Genomic DNA, 22501 nt, shown 5'->3' on the forward strand with positions numbered 1-22501 from the left:
TGTGGTTGAAATTAAGTCTACTATGACGCCGATAGAAAACTTTTGTAGTTTATAATATATATCGTATATATCATACATTAATTTGATAGTACAAAGTAAGTATAAGATAAAGCGTAAACAAAATGGAAACAAAAAATGTTGAAACTTTGTTATCAGGACCAACCTGCATCTAGAACGTCTAAAGTTAAAAAAAACCCAAACGATTAAGAAATGCATTAATACCGAGTCATGTCAAAAGTCAAACGTTCAAAAGAAACAGAAAAAAATAATAAAAAAATCTTAAATAACATTTATATCTTTCTGAAACACACAGAACATATCACTTCAACATATTTATGTGTTTTATAGGTCATCTGATGAAATTGTCTTATCATATCTTAGATTAAATATAAGATCATATTTCATACTATAGAAATTGTCAGTATGAAAGGACTTTTTTTTTAACAATGATCTTTATTTAGTATAATTTTTCATCCAATATAAACTATCTTATTATCGTGAAATAAAATGTAAGAAAGGTAAAGTTTATATGTATTTGACCATTGCTTTTTGGTTTTAATTACACATCTTGCTTAAGGTTTTGTTCCGAGCTGTTGTGATATAGGAATCTGATGAACAGTAGTTGTCGTTTGTTTATGTAGTTCTTACGTGTTTCTCGTTTCTCGTTTTTATATAGATAAGACCGTTGGTTTTCCCGTTTGAACGGTTTCACTTTACTCATTTTAGGGCCCTTTATAGCTTGCTGTCCGGTGTGAGCCAAGGCTACGTGTTGAAGGCCGTAAATTAACTTATAATGGTTTACTTTTATAAATTGTTATTTGGATGAAGAGTTGTCTCATTGGCACTCATACCACATCTACCTATATCTATGTAATTGATTTAATTAAAGACATGCATGCCTACACATTCGGTTGTCATATTGGTAAAAAAAAATCTCCGAAAGAATCAACTTATATATGCTTCTACTGTTAATTCATAGTGTACTAGAACACACCCGCGAAATCGCGGGCATTTATATTGTGGTTTAAAGTATGTAAACTGCAACTGTTGTAGGATGAATAAAAAATATATATGACTGGAGAATTTCAGGAAAGGTATCAAAAGTCATAGGTACTTTTGGCAGGACAATTTAAATCAGCCCTTCCCTTTTTTTCTAAATCTATTTTTTTTTTTATATTTTCTATTAATTTCACAATTTTATTTGTTAACGTACTGTGAAACGACATATACTTTAATCTATATATAATATATATGACCCCCGTTAATAGTAAACTTTGAATTCATTTGTAAATATCAAATACAGTGTGAACTTAATTTTATCAAATATGTATGTTCATTGTATACAGAAAAAGCGAAAAATGATCCTGTCCCTTTAAGAACCTATGAAAGTTATGTGTTATTTAAATCAGTCCTAAACGGAGGTCTTGTCTATGACATAAACCTTTGTCCAATGTAGGAAACAATATCCGGACCCCTTTATTTTCGATTTTTCTCCCAAAATAACCCAAATGGTATAATCATCAGCGAGGATCACAAATGCGACCATGCATGATACCTATATGACGCAAATGCATAATGATTAATTTATTGTGGAAGGAAGAGAAGCGACACACAAAACGAGGTATTCTCATTTAATAGTACAGATATGATTTACAATCCAAAGATAGGGAGGACAAATATACATAAAAAACAAGGAGAGTATCATAGATCAATTTAGTCGTTTTGACTCACTGACGGTAGGTAGAATTATTTATTTGATCGGTATTGTTAAAGCTATAATGTATGACAAAATGTGGAAATCCTAGCTAATTTAAGCAAAGAAGATTGTCCTAAAAGAAGTGATTGAGTATAAGTTTAAATTCTTAGAAACTCGAGGCATATAATGTTGAAATGTGCCGCGCAGCTCTATGTTTTAACATGTGAATAGAATAAAAGTGCATATCATTTTTCCATTTTTGGAATTAAATTTTTCCTCTGAACAACATAGCAAGAGTGGCACATGTGTTATCTGCAAAGTAAGTTCTAATGGGAAATTAACTTTTATATATAACCAGAAGTACAACCTATCAAGTGACCTATGCTTTTGTTTTATTACTTAACAATATTTCAACTAAGGATCTAGATATCACACATTATTGAAACATTTGTAATATATTTTAACAAGCTTCATTTCAATTTAATTACGTAAAACTATTCCATATATAGTAGAAAATTGAGAATGGAAATTGGGAAGGTGTCAAAATGACAGCAACCCGACCGAGGAGAAAAAAACCCCAACCTAAGTCCACCAGTTGGTCTTCAACTCAACGTGAAAATCCCGCATATAAAACAGAAAAAAGTTGTTATGTTTCAAACCCAAATATGCAAGTTGGATACCAATTTAAGCTTTTAACATCAGTCATAAAACTCCTTTTATAGATCAAAGAATAAGGTTTGATAATACCTTAAAATGGCCCCCTTATTTAGCTCAAATTTAAAATAGGATATATTGACCAGTATTACTATGAATCATAGCTAGATAGGAAACAAGTCTACTCATTGACAATCTACGATCTTGCGTTTTCTTACTGACGTCACAAATAGGACCCGTTTAGATTTTCCACGAAAAATTATAAAAATGGCTAAATTCCCATTGAGTATTGGACACGAAACTTTCTCATATGTCTTTAAGTCAACTTAAAACATTTTTTATCTTGTAACATTGAACTTCATAATTCGGGCCGAATATGGTTTATCTTATGTAATTTACTCTATTTTCGGGAATTGTCAATATGATCTCTTTTTGTTGTTAACTAGTGACCTTCGACGTGTTGCTCACCACAAGTTAAAATTTGTTTATATGTTGCGTTCAGTAATTATAAAAGAGGGACGAAAGATAACAGAGGGACAGTCAAACTCATAGATTGAAAATAAACTGACAACGCCATGACTCAAAACAGACAAACAGACAAACAGACAAGTAATAGTACAGAAGACACAACATAGAAAACTAAAGACTAATCAACACGAACCCCACCAAATCTTGGGTTGAACTCAGGTGCTCCGGAAGGGTGATCAGATGCTGCTCCACATTTGATTTACACATATGTGACCCGCCATGACATTTGCAGGCTTATGGAAGTAGAACGCCATTGTTAGAAAAATTATAAACATGATAAATATCGAGATTCAATGTATTTGTGAAGAAGAGATAAACACTTTCCTTGGCTTCTTTTTTGCGCACGCCGAACTATACATCATATATAAGTTTAGAAGAAGTTTTACTTTATCGTTTGAAGTGAAAAATATTTGAATCTACATTTTAAATTGATACAAAAAAAAATCAAATTTCTGCTCTATAGATTTCCTTTCATAAATGAAGTCTGAAATATATCCATAATAAATGCACCGTATCAAATGCATATAAGAGAACACCTACTTATAAACTGTTACGCGTCGCATACTATGTATAGAGACATGCATAATAAATCTAAATCAAAAAAAGGAATTCTTAAATTTTAAACTAACTTCATTTCAACAAGTTTAAATTACATGTTCTAAATAAACTCGTCATAGATACCAGGGATAAATTTTGTATATACGCCAGACGTGCGTTTCGTCTACAAAAGACTCATCAGTGACGCTCGAATCCAAAAAAGTTAAAAAAAAGCCAAATAAAGTACAAAGTTGAAGAGCATTGAGATCCAAAATTCCTAAAAGTGTAAAATAGAGCTACACACAAACAAATAATGCTCTGCTCTAAAGTTTTTCCTTCATAAATGAAGTCTGAATATATCCATAATCGTATCAAATTAATATATGAGAACACCTACTTATAAACTGTTACGCGTCTGTTTAGAGATATGCATAATAAATCTAAATAAAAAAAAAGGAATTCTTAAAGCTTACTTTGACAAATTATACAAAAGAAACTTAGATTAAAATCAGTCAAGACTATCAAAGGCCAAAGGCTCCTGACTTGGGACAGGCGCAAACATGCAGCGAGGTTGAACATGTTTTTGAGATCTTAACCCCCCCCTTTTCCCCCTTTTATACATCTATCCAATGAAGTATAAACAAACACACAGCAATATGCACAGTTATACTCAGTAAAAGAGAAGTCCGAGTCAGAATGAATAGGTAACAAAAGAAACTCAAAAAAATGACAATAATACATAAATTAACAAAGGACTACTAGCAGTTACTTACATGCCAGCTCCAGACCTCAGTTACAACCGATTTCATTGAGTGTGTAATAAAATTTAGAATCCTTGGTTAGCTTGCTTGTTAGCTGAACCGTAAAGTCGTTATTATGTAAGGTATACTTCCCTCCTTTCGAATTAGTCTAGACTTTCAGACATGTAAATTAGATATACTCGGACTTGTCTACTCTTATAGGATGGCAGTTTACCTAACCTGCAATCGGCTGTAAACTGATTGAAAGATTATGTCTTCATCCCTCGAATATCAAGCACAATTCCTACCCTATTTTATAACACTTATTTTAACATGGGTGAATATTATGATGTTCTCACTTATAGTTCAGGTCTTGATTAAAAAATTTACACATCCAGTACAGATAGACGTGTTTCTGTGCCAGTTGTCTTGTTTTCGAGGCAGAAATGTTTTTAAAGGACATTATACAGGTTTAAAGAGCTCAAAATATTTACGTTCTGAAATTCCACTGTTTCACGCCGTGAAATTAGTGCACAGGTACATGTACAATACATAACTATGGAACAAACCTGTTCAACACCTTTTACAAGCCGAAAAAGAAAGTCGAATTGTGAAGCCCGTAAACAATACATTTTTAATCTGAGCATGCAAATTGAAGATTATGTTATATATATATCAATAAACATATTTGCAGAACAAAAACATTTATTTAGAGAATCCCAGACACTATATTAGTTTTCAGTTTTTCCATTAATTCCACGTGTTGTCAAGTGATAGTACACTCGTAGTAGCCCACAATGCATTGTAGTTCATTGAGTCGATTGGTCAGTTTTTCAAGGCCATCATTTGCATTGTGTTTGGGAAATTACTATGCAAATATATTCTGACGTCAGGAAATCTAGAGTTCTCGACCTGTTCAACATGCAAACGTCCAATTTGTTTCACATACAGGCGTCTTGCAGATAATTTATGCCTTTCCTATTTGACAATTTTTTTTTCAATTTTTGTATCAAACTTTTGAATCTTTTCCATACAAGATCACTATTATTTCATAAAAACGTGTAGAAAGTGTACTCATATGTGACCAGCCACGACATATCCAGGCTTATGGAGGTAGAACGTCATTGTGAGAAAAACGCCGTTTACTATATGTGACTAGCCATTTCCAGGCTTAGGAGGGTACATTTTGTTCAAAATTTGATTTTTGTATATTTATCTAGAATATTCCGAAACAAAAATTCTCTGTCATGTTATTATGACATATTTGTTCTAATAGCAATGAAAGAGTCATTTCGAATACCGGTATGAAAATGAGACTGTTCTATGACCACTTTTATTTATTGAAGGCACTAATTTATAAAACACAAAATTATTGTATTAATTGGCTTTTGGTGATGTTCAATAGCGTATTTGAATAAAATTTCAAAGACTTAAATTTACTACAATGCAAACAATTCTTAGCTCTATTTTAGAACATGTAATTTAAACTTGTTGAAATGAAGTTAGTTTAAAATTCGGAGTTTAGTATGACGTCCATTGTCACTGAACTAGTATGCATATTTGTGCCAGCTAAAGGACTTCTCGAGGTGCGGAGATTCTCGCTGTATTGAAGACCCATTGGTGGCCTTCGGCTGTTGTCTGCTCTATGGTTGGGTTGTTGTCTCTTGGTAAATTATAGCTTAAACATATTTTGTACTGTTTCATCCATTGATAAAGTCCGTCGGTTTTAAAATATACCTCAGAGGTATTTTAATCGTTCGGCTGCTGTCCTATTGACGTATGTGCAATGTCTCAAATTATCTAAACCCTGTGGATCAAATTTGATGCTATATTACCTTCTAAGTTTCCTGAAAACGTGCTTTGTATATAGAAAGAAGACGATAAGGTATGAGTGCCAAATGAGATCTCTTTCCACCCAAGACGTAATCTACTAAACTAAGTTTGTCTTAGGGGTAATTGTGTGTATCACTGTTGTTTGTTGCTGTCTGGTGGACGACTACATAAAATCTCCGTGTCATCACCAAACCGTGATATATATGGCTATATATCGGATAGTTCAAACACTTATTTCCTCGCATAGAAACAACTCTTCATTAATCTGAGCATGGAACGAATACTTTATATCACGAACTATTAATCTGGATACAAAAAATGAAAAACTAAGCAAAATTGTTAATCCCGCGCATTGCACGAAAAAATGTGTTGTATTTCAGTAAATGACACGTGTTCTTGTTTGATTGTTATCACGTAGTAGTCCATCATGCATTGCTACTCATTTAGTGGATTGGTCAAAAACCTAGGTAAAAATAAATTGCGTTATACGTAAATAAACAATTACATGTGCGAGGACATAAATATGCTAATTTATGCATGGCCATATATGGTAGTGGTCCCGACCTGTTGAATATTTGTTTCAAAAACTCTGAAATGAATAAAATAACACTGCAACAAAATCCCTGTACCAACACTTTTCGATGTGAACCCGTTACTGGCTTTGAACAATGGGTGATTTAATCTGTGTAAATGAGTGGACAGTATCAAATACATTACAGCTTTTTTTTTATATCAGAATCCTCGAAAAAGGTTGAATCTGTAACAACTTTAAAATATCAAGATACTGCCGCGCCATTTAAACTTTCCTAAGTGAGCAAGATTCATATTAAGTAGTGCAAACAAATACAGCAAAGAAGTAATATTAACATCACATTTACAACTGTCATTTGATAAAATTAAAATGTTATATCTTATTTTTAGATATAAGGTATAACTAACATAAAAATGAAATGAAATTGCCATTTCATTGCGTTCAATATTTTATATCACTTGACAACGTCGATTAACTATCCTTTTATCGGGATGATATCAGATGAGAAAGGTAAAGTTTTATTTGTGTTTAATATTTACTTTTCAGTAGTTTTGAGTGTATACCATGCTTAAGAACATAGGCATTCGGCTGTTGTCTGCTCTTTGGTCATGTTGTTGTGTGCTCTTTGGTTAGGATGTTGTCTCTTTTACATTTGCCCCATTTCCATTCTCAATTTTATTAGATGTCGCCATATTTACATATGTGTGTTATTTTTTAATTCACATAGGTAAAACCTTTTTACCCAAGATAATCAATTTATATATGCATCTACTGCTAATCAAAGGTGTATTTTACTGACAATCTAAAGTTATGGAGGATAATTAATTCAAATAAAATGGGGAAAGTGTCATGGAATATTACATACAATCGATATTTGTGACTCGCTGAAAAGGTAAGCAGGATACTGCATTTGATCAATATTGTTAAAGATAGATTGTATGAATAAAAGTCGAAATCTCAACTAGTTTGCGGAAATAAAATTTTCAATGGCAAATTATCGACTATAAATTTTAATAATTGTTTAATCAACCCAACATGCATATAAAAGTAGGGGCACATACAAACATGTGCATGTTAAATGATAAAAAGTAATATATTTATAAGTTACTAGTTTATGATACTAGCTATTCATAATTCTTATATGATTTGCATATCTATAAATACTTGAATTGGATTGGTCAATTAGAATTTTTCTCTAAGTTTACACTTCGATAAACCATGTTTCCGAAACTACTTTTGTAATCTATTCATGCGCGATACACAAGCTTGCAGTGATCCCGGGATTTTCAGCAAATTGAGATTAAAAAACAATTGCATAACAGTTGTGACTATTCTAGTGCATATATAACAAAAAAAGAAATAAATTTATTGCACTAAAGCTTCGAAAATGTACAAAAATTAAATTTAATAAAATTCCGCGAAATTTCATGAAGGATTTGGCGAATTTACGTCATGGCAAAACACGACGTCATACGAATGGTAATTTTCAAGGTAAAGATTATTTCGTTACGTGTACACTTCAAATTCGGATAAAATTTAATTAAAATGAATATTTTGAGGTAGGTACTGTTTCATTTAAGATTCCGTTGTATTTATCGGACATTTATGGTTTTTAGAAAGTCAAGATGGCGGCGTACTCCTTAGTTACGACTTGCCATTGTGCTTTTGATGGTAAATATATACAGTAGCCACCAAAAAAAAAATATGTTTGGCTGAAGAATTATAAGGATTAAACACATTTTTTTCTAGAGGTTATTGATGTGTAAACCGGGGCTCTTACTCACAAACTCAACATAAAAGTCCTTCGGACTTTTATTCAGTTTGTGAGTTAATCGCCCCGGTTTACACATCAATAACCTCTAGAAAAAATGTGTTTAATCCTATAATAACTTTTAAATTTTTAAGCATTGCAGATATTTTATTGATTCATAAAATTTAATAAGTTATGTCTTGTTACAGATTAAATCACTGAAATGGATACCATAAATAAAGTTTCAGAAAACATGGAATTTGATCATGGAATTGACTTCATCAACATGAGGAAAAAAACCTTTTGGGATTTGTATGACCTAAAAAGATACCAAGGCAAAGGAAAACATAGTGTTTGTCTGCATAGAACTTTTGATGGAACGCTTGTGTTACGAAATAATTTGATAAAACTTTTAATCAACCTATTTGAAAAAGAATTCAAGGCCTGCCTCGTCCGAAGGAAACAACACCAAGACCAGATCATCAATATTTGCTATCCTGACAAAACCTCTGATCTATATCTAGACTATTTGGAAAATTGTGATGAGCAAGGTATGACATCACCAAGGATACAAAATAATTTTTCTATTTTGAATATGAATATGTTTAAATTGCAGGATTAAAGAACATTTAGTTTATTTTACTACAAAACGAAGAACTAAGATTTTTTTTCTCAATTTGTATTGCAAAATAACATGTCATTGCTAAAACATAAAGGCAACAGTAGTATACCGCTGTTCAAAACTCATAAATCCATGGACAAAAAACAAAATCGGGGTAGCAAACTAAAACTGAGGGAAACGCATTAGACATAAGAGGAGAACAACGACACAACATTGAAATGTAACACACACAGAAACGGGCTAAGCATCAGACAACATCTTACGAGAATAACAAATATAACATCAAAACCAAATACATGAATTTGAGATAGATAAGTACCGTGACACGTCTTATAGTAATGTGAATTCACACTCAAAAATAAGAGAAAACAAACGACACAACGGAAACACAACCTTAAAATGTAACACACACAGAAACGAACTATAATATAAGAATGGTCATATTCCTGACTTGGTACAGGACATTTTTAAAGGAAAAAATGGTGGGTTGAACCTGGTTTTGTGGCATGTCAAACCTCCCTCTTTTATGGCCATTGTGAAATATAACACTAAAATGACAACACAACATTACATGACTACAAAATAAATAAATAGGAGAACACAATTGACAAAGAAACACACGAATAATAGCTAACAAAAGGCAACAAGTTCAAAATTTTGATACGCCGGAAGTGCATTTTGTACACACAAGACTTACTAGTGACGCTAAGATACAAAAGTTTGAAAGCCGAAACAAGTACAAAGTTGAACAGCATCGAGGACCAAAAGTTCAAAAAAGTTGTGCCAAAAACGGCCAGAGTTTTCTGTTAGGTACCAGAACATCCCTATTATTTAGAATAATTTATTCTTTTGCAAACAGTAAATTTTGTAAAATGACTATACAAAAGATATATGATAAAACTGAAGTATTAACTAATTACAGGAAACAACTGAAATACATAACATAACCCGACAAAATATAGACACATCCGAATAAGTTAAAACCTCAAGTGACGTCATATTTAAAAAATATAACTTGTTTTTCTGGTAGGTTATAAATAACACGAAACAGGCTGAGTTAGAAGCACCGGGTTAAATTCCCGACACCACTAGAAATGCAACCACCATTTCGCAAAATCCATAACAAATCACGTTAAACTATGTTATATATCTTGAACTAGGTCAATGACCTGATTTCAATTGTCAGATGGACTTTTATCCCCTAAATTTGATCAAATACTTTTAATAAAGCTCTAAAATATATTAGACATCGGGCATCTGTCACGGTATCAACGTGTTCCTCAACATCACGTTCACTAAACCCGCTACTTTATTCAGGTCCCGTGTGATTTTAAGAAAAAATTAAAAATTATAATTAAACGATGATAAAAGAAGAACACAAAAATCTAAAAAGATGAACATAATACAACACAAGAAAACATATTTAACTGAAAAGTATACATGTATATTCATATATAAATGCAACTTGACCGAAATAAGATATAACGGATCAAAGTGCAATATGATTGGTCAATTTAAATCACGCGGAGAAAAACATCCAGAACTGCTATCCTGTTCAAAGGTAGTTATTAAAAAGTGTGTCGTTAGTCAATATGAAAAACACGTAACACGATTAGATTTATGGCGTTAAGACTGAAATCTTCTTTATAAGAACATATATTTGAATTGAACCAATTTATTTCCATATTTTAATAAAAATGTTTCGTAAATTGTATTATAATTGATCTACATATTAAAGTCTGTTTTCATATACTACAGGAGAAAATTGCACAAGGGTTCCAACAGACGACATACAGAGGAAGCTCCAGTTTCATAATTCACAAAAAAGTGAAAAAGTTATTAGAATGAGACAAAAAATAATAAAGGTTATTGATCTTTTACGACAAAGAACTCTTAATCATTATACCTTTATCACAAGCGGAAGTTTAGCAGAAGGGTTAGACCTGCCAGGTAGTGATAGAGATGCTATGACTGTTGACAATACTGTTATTATTGTGCAAAATTTGAAAAAAATCTATTTACATTCACAGAAATTGATATTACTTATGGAAAAGGATAATCAACATTATGGATTTACTAAATTGAAATTGATAACTTCCAATGATAATGTTTACGTCACAAGATTCTGTTTAAAAACAGACAATGGACTTTATTTTTCAAATCGTCGATATCTTAATTACTTTTTGAACAAACATTCAGTGTATGATTTATCAATACATGGTCCGTGTGTGTCTGATAAACAGATGATGCAAGATATAGCCTTCTGTTTTCAATTGCACGAATGGCCTTCCGTAGCCAAAGGCTGGATCTATCGGCATAGACTAAGACAGTGGCCAGGTGGAACTTTGATTGACAGCATAATTAGTGATGGATGTTTACTTGTAGCTATTGGCCCAAAATATGTTGACAATGAATTATTCTGGAGAATTTCATTTTCATTAGCAGAAAAAAAGCTAGTTCACAGTTTCAATTATACTCAGTTTATGTGTTACACTGCAATGAAATCTTTATTGAAAACAATAATAGACAAAAACGAGACTACAAAAGAATTATTATGTTCGTACTTTTTGAAGACTTCATTGTTCTGGGTATCGGAAGAATGTTCTAAAGATCAATTTCAAGTATACAAAATCGCACAATGCTTAAAGCTATGTCTTGATAAACTTATTGAATGGGTTTATAAATGTTATTGCCCTAACTATTTTATTCCGGAACAAAATATGTTTAAAGGAAAAATTACCGCTTCAAACAATACACAGCTTTTAGAGATACTTATAAAGATTAGAGATGAGAATTTGGAAATCATACTTGGTGAGTTTTTGAATTGGACAATTGCCACAAACTCTGTTTGTCAGATTTCAACATTGGAACTCATGTTTTTAAAGGTTAATCGGGAGCCTACAATTATGGATATCAACGACGGTTTTGAAAGTTTAATAAGAATTAACAACCTGCTGATGTTCGAATCCTCAACTTTTATACACGGAATTTGTAAGTTTTTTCATAGTATCATAAGCCAACATACCGTACAGTCTTTTCCTTTGTCTGAAGTATTATTGGGAACTAATCATGAGCGTTGTCCTCGTCATAAGATATTTTCTTATAAATCAAACAAAACTCATTATTATCTACGTCGTAAAATGTTACTAGATGGTACGAAGTCAGATGCAGTGTCTGGTTGGTTGTTTTATGCATCATATTATTACTTAAGAGAACAATATACCGCAGCTTTGAAAATTGTGGATTATGTTCTAAGTCGGTGTGAACCTGGAATGTTATCTTTATTAGTGAGCTCTTATAATTCCCAGCAGACTAGTAATTACAAAAATATTGCTGCATGTAACAGTTTGACATTGAATGACCGGATGAAATTATTAACTTATTCGAATATAAACTATGTTAAAAACTCTGCATTGATACCAACAGAATTACAATATGAGGTACAGAAACGGAGCTTAATAGTTCCACCTGTAGTGATGTCACACTGTTTGCGTTTTTTCTGCTACCATCATTTACATGATATTTACAACAGACAACAGTCTTTACAAGATCTACTAGTTACAATAGAGAAAAGATATTTCGTTGTAGAAAATTTGCTCTCCCCCTCCTATACATTATTAGGAACTTGTTATCAGATCTCTGGAGACCAGCAATCGGCCCAGCGATGTTATGAGAAGGCATTATGTAGTGGGGGTTTTATTTGTGAAAGTGCAGGATTCAGACTGGCAAAACTTATATCTAACTCTATAGTATAATATATGATTCACCTGCACGACACGTGATCATAGATTCTTATGCAACATGTTTGTTACGCTCATTTTGTTGGATAACGTCACCAATTTTCATGATATCAATTCGCAAATGAAGTTATGAAAGCGTACGTGCAAGTTCAGACGACGTGTAGCAGATTTTAAATGTATGATTCGACGTCGTTTTCTGTCAGTTTGATTAGAATGGAGATAACAATTTTGTATTTTAAGGTGCTAAATGTACATGTACAATCAATACACAATTGTATAAGCTAAAGAGATGATCTGTAGAGCCAAGCACAAAACAAACATAATTGCCTTTGTTAGTTATAAAAATCATCATACTTTATAAATTGTATTATCTAAAAGTTATACACTGTCAACCTTTCGGATTACAGAAAAATGTGCCAAAAATAAATGCAACCACACAAAAATCATTATGTGAAATACATGCAATATATAAAAAGTAAACTTAAAAACACCCAAGGAAATATTTTATCAAATGGCAAAATCAAAAGCTTAAACACGTCAAACGAATGGAAAACTAATAAAACTGAAGTAAAAAACATTGTAAACCTGCTCTTTTTTTTTTTTTTTTTTAAAGTGAGACCAGTATGTGAAAAAACCACACAAACACATGATATCGCTCAAGAGACTATGAAAATTACTATTCTGATCCACAAAATGCAGTACATTAAAAAAAAAAAACACAAAAAAATTAACATTCCCCCCCCCCCCCCCAAAAAAAAAAAACTAAATAAAAGATCATTTTCAAGCAGTTACAATCTATTGAATAATGAATATCCCGCGTACAAAAAATATTATCTTGTTCTCATAGAAAACAAAAGAGTGTTCTCCTTTTATTCAATCCGGATTTGTTTTCCCTCAATCGATTTATGACTTAGCAGTATAGTACTGTTGCCTATATCTTATAGAGATGAATAAATCAAAGGAACACCCACGTGAATTCATTCTTAATATGTTTTTGCCATCCACACTATTTTCGTTTCTTTTCTTTTTTATTTACAGATAATACCGTTGGTTTTCTCATTGGAATGGTTTCATACTAGTATTTTTTTTGCCTGTAATTTGACCTATAATGGTTTAATTTATAAATTGTGACTATTCGAAGTTAAAAACATCGCAGTTCTCGATCTATATTTGGTAAGATAATTATTACAAAAAGAAAAAAAAGAAGAAAATACACGATTTCGTACAATACAATTTGAAAATTAATATTCTGATTCACAAAATCCAATTTCTGCACCAAAAAAGAAGAATAAAAATAATCTATTATATTGAACAATATCCCTAATGTGCCTTGAAATGAGGAACTGAGGAATGCTGAACCATTTGTGTTAATTTAGAAAGTAGGGGAACACAGAATAAATGTGTAAAACCTATGGAGCTATTTAATGTGTTCAAAGTATTAAATTTTCAAAGAACTTATTGTGTTAAAATGGGATTTTTTACCACGAGGAGCCGCATCGCAAAAGAATACTCGGGGTTTGCTAATTTACGGAAAAATGAATCACACTTCGTACCCCGAAAATGTAACCACATATTTAAAAATCTCTCAGCTTCGAAACAAGCCATCATACATATACAAGTTTACGATATGGGCTGAGCAACAGAAGAAAACGTTACCATTACCGCCTATGGAGAGACAATTACGCATATTGCCCCATATAAATATTTAATTCAATCGCTGAGCTTTCCTTCTGGCTGTTATTACTTTTATTTTGGTATTGAACAAGTCATTTCTTTTTCGACTGTACATGGATTTAAAACAATAAATCCGTAAGATGTAATATTATGAATAACTACTTTATGTCTAAATTCAGTAAAGATTAGTTTATAAGACTGTTAAACTTTATACCGGATTTGTTATAACATATTTATCCCCAGTTGTGTAGGAGTTCGTGCTGAGCAGTCTTTAGTTTTTCATGTTATGTTTTGTGTACTGATGTTTGTCAGTTTGTCTTTTTCTTTTCAGACATGGAGTTGTCAGTTTATTTTTCACTTATGGGTATGAATGTCCCTTTGGTATCTTTTGACTCTTTTTCATTGTTTCAAAGGAAAGACAGAATGAATTGCTCTAAATGAATTGGCAAGTTATTGCCAAAAGAAAACGAATGAGTTTTTGTCTCATTGCATGACAAAGTAAAATTACAAAAAATACAGAACTCCAAGGAAAATTCAGAACGGAAAGTTCGCTATCAAATGGCAAACTCAAAACCTCAAACACATAAACGAATGGAAAATAATTCTCATTTTCCTGACTTGGTACAGACATTTTCTTATGTAGAAAATGCAGGACTAAACCTTGTTTTATAGCTAGCGAAACAACGCACATGTATGACAGTCGAATATAATTCCATTATATTGACAAAAATGTGTGAGCAAGACAAACAGACATCATAAAAATGTAAAAAATTGGGGTACAGCAGTCAACATTGTGTTATGATCTTAATCGCTATAAAAACATACAACTATGCCATAAAAAAAAACCAAAATGGCATATAGACACTCTATAGCCAAAGCACAAGAGCAAAAATGAAAGACAAGAATAAAAAAAATTACAATAGCACAATAACACAATGGCAAGATGTATATGTTCATTATTATTCTTTCAAGACATGCAACTACAAATGTATGAGATAATAAGATCGACAATTCAATTTGTGAAGCATATGACCAGCCATTAACACATGTGAGAAAACTGAAAGAGGCCAGCAGCAATGTTCTCAAAACAGCCCAAAAAAAACAAGAAGTGAAAATATTAGTACATAAATAAAGGGAACAGTAGTATACCGCTGTTAAAAGTCATAAATCGATTGAGAGAAAACAAATCCAGTTTACAAAGTAAAACCGAGGGAAAGACATCAACTATAAGAGGAAAACAATGGAACAACTGAAACAGTTTCAAAACGCAACAAACCCAAAACCAAGGTAGTTGATACTAAAATTAGTTTTTGGATATTGCAAGTAATGATACTGACGAATGATAGGAGATGTGCGTTAATAATTGATTTTTATTCTTTGGTTGCAATGAACAACCGTCATTTCCAAGTGAAGTAAAAATCGATAATATCACTCATCTGATGCAATGAAAACTAAACGTGTTGTCAAGGCCTTGTCGATGACATTACATCAAAGCAAATGGTGAATGCGTAGATATAGTTCCTTGCATGTTCGACTTTATTTTCATTAAAACGCCCATAACAATGTTATAAACGAATAACTAATAGAAGATATCAAATATAAAAAAATAGTCAACTCGTGACCGAACATCACTGATAATTAATGCATACGCTACCTACGCACATTCGGTCATTACTGTGTTCTTCGGTCAAAAAGGTCAGAAATGAAGCACCATCCATCCAGACCCTTCTTCATATAAACATTAACCAATGATATGTCGTTATTGGGTTTTTATTGGGTGTTTATATTTCGGTATTGTACAACCAATGAAATGTCGTTGGTTTTTTTTTTTATATTTCGATATTGCACAACCAATGAAATGCCGTTGTTTTTTTTATATATCAGTATTGTACATCTAATTAAATTACTCTTCATCTTCTTCTTACTGATTCTGAAACTGTTTCTAGTTTTCTCATTTGAAATGATAAATTGCCTTTAGCAATAGTTTAATGAAGGTAGTTTTAAAAACATCTCGTTTTTACATTTTTACATTCAGAAAGTGCTCTCGACCAATGGAAAATGTAGGAATTTGGTGTTCCTTAATTGTGAACAATGAATGTTAATCATGTTTTAGTAAGGGATTATCCTCTTGTTTAGTCATATGTAGAGTTCATAACAAAGAATATCAATAAATCGGTTAAAACTGCCACGAGGCATATTTATTAGTTTGAAAGGATTAAGATTGAAACTGAATATTATTGAATTTCGAAAAAAAAAATCTGAATGATAATTTTAATTTGATATTTTCCAGTGCAGTGTGAATATTTGTAAATTCAGAATTATGAAGAAAAAAAATAATATGAAAGCAATGCAAAGAAAGAAGGGACAAAATCAATATAACCGTTAATAAATATTTAAAACTAAAATTTGTGTTTTTTGTTGTTTTGATAATTTTTTTCCCCTTTTTTTCAGCATGATTTTCATTTATTCCACTAAGTAAGCTCAGTGTCTCTTCTAAAACTTATATATATTGCCAATGACTTAAAAAGAATGTTTAAATGTCTCAAGGTTCTTGAATAAATTATGGTTAATTGCCTACATACACAAATATGTGATACATTTAGTAAATAACACTGTAAATATGTATTTCTTTCTGTGCGCTCATAAGTAGCACGCATTTTCAAATTCCAAATTCATGTATTTGGTTTTGATGTTATATATATATGTTATATTTGTTATTCTCGTGGGATTTTGTCTATGTGTGTTACATTTTAGTGTTATGTCGTTGTTCTCCTCTTATATTTAATGCGTTTCCCTCGGTTTTAGTTTGTTATCCCGATTTTGTTTTTTGTCCATGGATTTATGAGTTTTGAACAACGGTATACTACTGTTGCCTTTATTTCCACTATATTATATTGCCTTAAATACAGTTGTTAATATTTGATTTATACCTTGTACATGTAGTATGGAGAGAGCTTTATAGGCGGTGCCTGTTGCTCAATCGTTTTCACATCTTAATGAATAGAATATGTTTAAAAAATCAAATAAATATTAAGTTAACATGGTTAATACGCATAACAAAATACGAATTAAGGTATCAGCAGGTAAAAACAGGAAATTAAAATAACGTTTGAATTCCAAATACAATGCATTTTATTTGAACGTTTAAATTTTAGTTAATAATGTAATATGTATTGTAAAGAGCTGGAATAAAACATTGACAGTGAGATAAAATTAAGTTGTAAATCATACTTTGAATTTAGTGATTTGAAATGTAAATAAACAAAAATATAATTCCTCTCTTAATTATTACATAATTTACATACATACTCACACTAATGAAACTTATACAATTCCTGCTGATTTATTTATTGCTGTGTCATATAATATTTATAAAAATTTCCAAGAATATAAGATAGCTCTTAAATCAATAAGACTAACCCATAAATGAAATGTTTAAAAGAGAGTTCATTGCGCAAGCTATGAAACGAAATTATGATTTTTTTTGTCAGATGTTCCGACATCTTGTGTTTTTCCCTACGATACAGGGTAAAATTGTTTGTCCCTTATCATCAACTTTTCTTTTCATAGCAGAATTTGATAGTTCATTACCAAATTATAAGCGGATTCTAGATTTTGTTTTCTTACGATTTGAGACCCAATGAATGCCAATGCAAATATAAGGTAAAAGTTGAAGTCATCCTTTTCCCGCCATTTAAAAAGGAGCTCCATAACTTATCAATATTTTTAGCTTATTTCGTTCCTTTATTAATGCTCTTCTGACTTATAGTATCAATTTTAAATTCTAGATTTTTTTTAATTTCAACTAACTACATCCTTAAAACCAGATCATTTAAGCACTTCAAACATATTTTGATAGGGATGAGCAGCTGAGACATCCAGTACCCTACGTTTTTCATATATTTTGAATAACAGAAAAAAACATACCCTATCATATATATTCTTTTACAAAAAATACCTGTAGCTATCAACATTACGCTATTTTATGCAGAGAAAAAATGATTTGACAAAATTATGTCTTATGCATTTCCGACTGTGGTTTTCATTGCATTTGGGAAAACATAAAAATCTGAGTAGATTCAGAAATTTTTAATTTAAACAGCAACCTAATTATATATTTCATCTATATTTCTTAACGTTATCATCAATGTTTTAGCTTGAAAAAGCTACTTTTTTCAGCAGCTCATTCTTAACACTCATTACATAGTAAGTCACCTCCCGCGAATAGGTCATAAGCCATAAAATTGCAATTTTCTTACATTCAAGCAATTCAATGTAAAAACAATAAGAAAAACCCAATAAGTAATTAGCTATAAAATGACTAATTTCTTTACGCACAATCAATTCACTGTTAAACAGTTAGAAAAGGTTATCAACTAATAAGCTATTGAATTAATATGTTCCTTCTGCACAATCAGTTCAATGTGTAAACAGTAAAAACACCCAGCGGCTCACCCCTACCACTCATAACATAGTAAGTCCCCTCCCCATGAATAGGTAATAAGCCATAGAATAGCCATTTGCCTTACGTTCAAACAATTTCATGTTAAAACAGTTAGAAAACCCCAAAAGTAATTAGCTTTTTAATGGCTATTTTCTTCACGCACAATCAATTCAATGTTAAACAATTAGAAAAGGTTACAAAATAATTAGCTATCAAATTATTATTTTCTTTCACAATCATTCCAATGAAAATTGCCTTTGTAACTTTTTTTTATTCGAGAGTCACTGATTAGTCTGTTGTAGACGAAATTCTCATCTGGCGTATACAATTATAATCCTGATATCTTTAATAAATAGTTTTAGAATGGTTGTCGTCACTGCGCGCAATCAATCCAACGTTATAACAATAAGAAACGCTCACCAATGTAGAAGAAAAAACAATATGAAAAGCTCATTAGTAATTGTAATTTGCTGTAGGATGACTCTTTTCCTCAAGCACAATCAATCCAAAACAATACGACAAGTTCATAAGGCAATTAGCTATGAATGAGTATCATCATTACGATAAATCTATTCAATATTAAGTCAAATTTATCTTAACGAAACAACTATTAATTTGTTGGATATTTCAACCCAGTTTTGATCGACAGATGGTATTATTCGCTGAGAACAAAAAATCATAAAGTGAGTAAATTGATAGTCTCGAAATTATTCGAGGGAGGTATAAATAAAGGTTTTACAAGTGACAAGTACAGTTTTTGCAATGGTTTTGCAAGAAATAAGAACGTTTAGGATGCCCCTGCTTACCAATTTTCGATTACTATTTTTGATGATGGTCTTTATCGGTGATTTTGTTGTTATTGGTGGGATCCAGGAAATGCGTTATACTACATCTATGGTACCGAACAATTCAACTATATACACATCAGGTGTTTTCCCAAGTGGAGAAGAGTATCGAACAGAATTAGCTATGGGTAACAGATCGTCGATACAAGATGCTTTATTACTGAATACTTCATACATGTCGCCGGATATTGTTTTCAAATTACGTGGTAGCCCTGAAACAAACCGTGTACTAAATACCGGAAATCAATCTGAACTGCAACAACTGATTTCGACCATTACTTTAGATGAACGGCCACGTGATGTATCTGTGAATAGATTTGATCGGAGTACAGATACTACGACCACCGACATATTTAAACATAATTCATCATTGAATTCTAAAACTGAAATCGAAGAGCTCGTCTCCTTAGATTTGTGTCGACAATATAGTTCATGTGAACATGTATCAAATATGACCTTCAAAATCTGTCACTGCGATGCTTTATGCATACTTTACAATGACTGTTGCTATAACGCTGATATCCCCGATGATTCTACCGTTTCCAAAGACCTTCTATTTGATTGCATATCACCTATGCTGACTTCTCCATGGCCAGCTAACAAAGGTTATCAAGTTGTTAAAACATGTCCTAAAGATTTGATAAATACAGAAATTGACATCAAATGTCAATCAGACGATATTTTTTTATTTGGTCCATGGGTTATTACTGATTCAAATATTGTGTTTAAAAATCGTTTCTGTGCCAAATGCAATAACGCTAGTAACTACAAATCCTTTGACATCAAATTCACAAATGCAGAAGATACTGCTAAGAAAAACACTCCATCCATAGTATTGGCTGCTTTGCAGGATATATATAAAGAAAGAGGCCAGAACTCCTTAGTTGTAGAGTTTCTTCCACCAGTTGCTGCAAATCTACGACAATGTGTTGTTTACAGGAATCCGAAAAATGAAAGCAAAAATTGTTTGATCTATTACACCAGCCCTGTAATAGTAAACACTAATAGAGATAGTCCAATAGTCAGAAATGCATTTTGCATCCATCCGGAAGACAATGTTCGGGGATGTGTTGGTCAAGTTGGTATGCTTGATTTGTTAGATCTTGGTGGGATTGGAATTTATGACATATTTCCAATGACTGTATTATTCCAATTTCAGCAGAGCTGTAAAGGGGAGGTAGGTACAACATACTGATATATACATATACATATACACAAATTGAAAACAACGTTCAAACCTATGATTGTGTTGGATAAAAACCGCAATTTTTATACGTGTGCATGCAAAACAATTTCTTGGTAGAGGGGTCTAAATGCAGCATAAAACAACATTTTTCAAAAGACCAAAAAAGTGAAAAAGTATATTTCTACAAAACGCATTTGAATAGCAGGTAGAACAACGGATGTTCTTAAACCCTGCTGACTGTCATGGCGATTGCCAAATAAACGGATCACCGGATGTAACAAAATGGATCTTAATTATTAATTTAATACCAAACAGAAAACAACAATCTTGCAGAAAAGATAGTATACCGGAAAAACGAGGTGCAAAAATTAATAGACCATACCCGGATTTCGATATACATATACATATACATATACATACTCACGGTTTCCAATCTGTCGATACCTGTATTTTAGCATTACACAAGGGCATGTTTTTCTCTGACTAATAATCTCGCTTAAACACTAAATCCATTGTTAGATGTGGGCTGATTGATACTACAGTCCTAAAACATGATTTTTGATTAGTTGTTTTTTGTCTTTGAACAAGCTTTGAGTAACTGCGAGTACTCTCAGACCTGTACGTATTGGCTTTTTCGTTGTAGGGATCTATAAATACTCTGCCACGTCCGTCTGTGTTTTTTTTACTTTTTTTCTGTGCTGTATCGATCTGATGATTTGAGCTTTAACTGATTTTTATAGGTTGTTTATATCTGTTACTGTTACACCACTATACAAGGTAAGGGGAAGGTTTGGGCGCCCGCTAACAAGCATATCCCCGCCACATTCTGTATGTGCCTGTCCCAAGTCAGGAGCCTGTAATTCATTGGTTGCCGTTTGTTGCTATATATCATATTTGTATTTCGATCATTATTCCTACATAAATCAGATCGTTATGTTCTCGTTTGAATTGTTTACATTTTTCATTTTGGGGCCATTTATAGCTGACTATGCGATATGGGTTTTGATTGTTATTGAAGGCAATACAGAGACCTATACACCCTATAGTTGTTAACTTCTATGTCTTTTGGTTTCTGGTAGAGAGTAGTCTCATGTTCATAATCTTAAGGACTATGGGTAATAATATAATCTCAATGTTCGTACACCAAAATGAAAACAACGTGACGTCATTGGTTGAATTTCCATGTTTAGAACGTTTTAAACCAATCACAAAGTTTTTGTGTACGCTTTTGAAAATATTACTAATGCATTGGATTCTGAAAGGGCGAATTATACCACATCTTTTTATTTTTATATCCCAGATATTAAACTGTATATTAGGAACTCACATACAATGTAAACGCATAATAGGTATAAAACCACTAATTCATTGCCCCATTACTTTCTATGTTAAATTATGCAACTTCAAGCATTAATGGCTACTTTGTCTCAAGTTCAAACAAAGTGGCAGTTATTTCATTACAAAATTATACCTTATGCTGACTTGTGCTGAAAACTTCAACATACCTTTCATTGCATATTAGAGCGTACTGGTCCCCGTAAGTTTGATAGTACAAAAACAGGTACTTCTGATCTGAACAACAGGGCAAATGTGCCCTCATATTAAAATTTTGTATACTTCTTTATTATTAAAAAAGAAACTTTCAACAAGGGTTCTACAGTGATCCAAAGTCCCTTAGTCTTCATTCGATACCAAAACTACCCAAATATTTCATCTATTG

At 32.0% G+C, this 22501-nt stretch overlaps 1 protein-coding gene across 2 annotated transcripts; it reads left to right on the plus strand.

Annotated features, from left to right (window-relative positions):
- Nucleotides 1-1515: 1515 nt before the first annotated feature.
- Nucleotides 1516-13194, plus strand: LOC139502666 (uncharacterized). 2 transcript variants are annotated; one of them, XM_071292194.1, is made up of 3 exons: nucleotides 1516-1621; nucleotides 8480-8821; nucleotides 10651-13194. In XM_071292194.1, exons 2-3 carry the CDS (start codon nucleotides 8494-8496, stop codon nucleotides 12645-12647), a joined length of 2325 nt encoding a protein of 774 aa, XP_071148295.1. In that variant the 5' UTR covers nucleotides 1516-1621; nucleotides 8480-8493; the 3' UTR covers nucleotides 12648-13194. The 2 variants fall into 2 exon arrangements, with proteins under 2 accessions (XP_071148295.1, XP_071148294.1); XM_071292193.1 differs by having other exon boundaries at nucleotides 1582-1736.
- The last annotated feature ends 9307 nt before the right edge of the window (nucleotides 13195-22501 follow it).

The sequence above is a fragment of the Mytilus edulis genome, chromosome 14, assembly GCF_963676685.1.
Source record: "Mytilus edulis chromosome 14, xbMytEdul2.2, whole genome shotgun sequence".
Taxonomy (NCBI): Eukaryota; Metazoa; Mollusca; class Bivalvia; order Mytilida; family Mytilidae; genus Mytilus; species Mytilus edulis.

Coding starts and splice junctions, on each gene's coding strand:
- LOC139502666 (XM_071292194.1), top strand. CDS start 8,494: ATGGATACCATAAATAAAGTTTCAGAAAACATGGAATTTGATCATGGA. Junction 8,822..10,650: donor GGAAAATTGTGATGAGCAAG/GTATGACATCAC, acceptor CATATACTACAG/GAGAAAATTGCACAAGGGTT.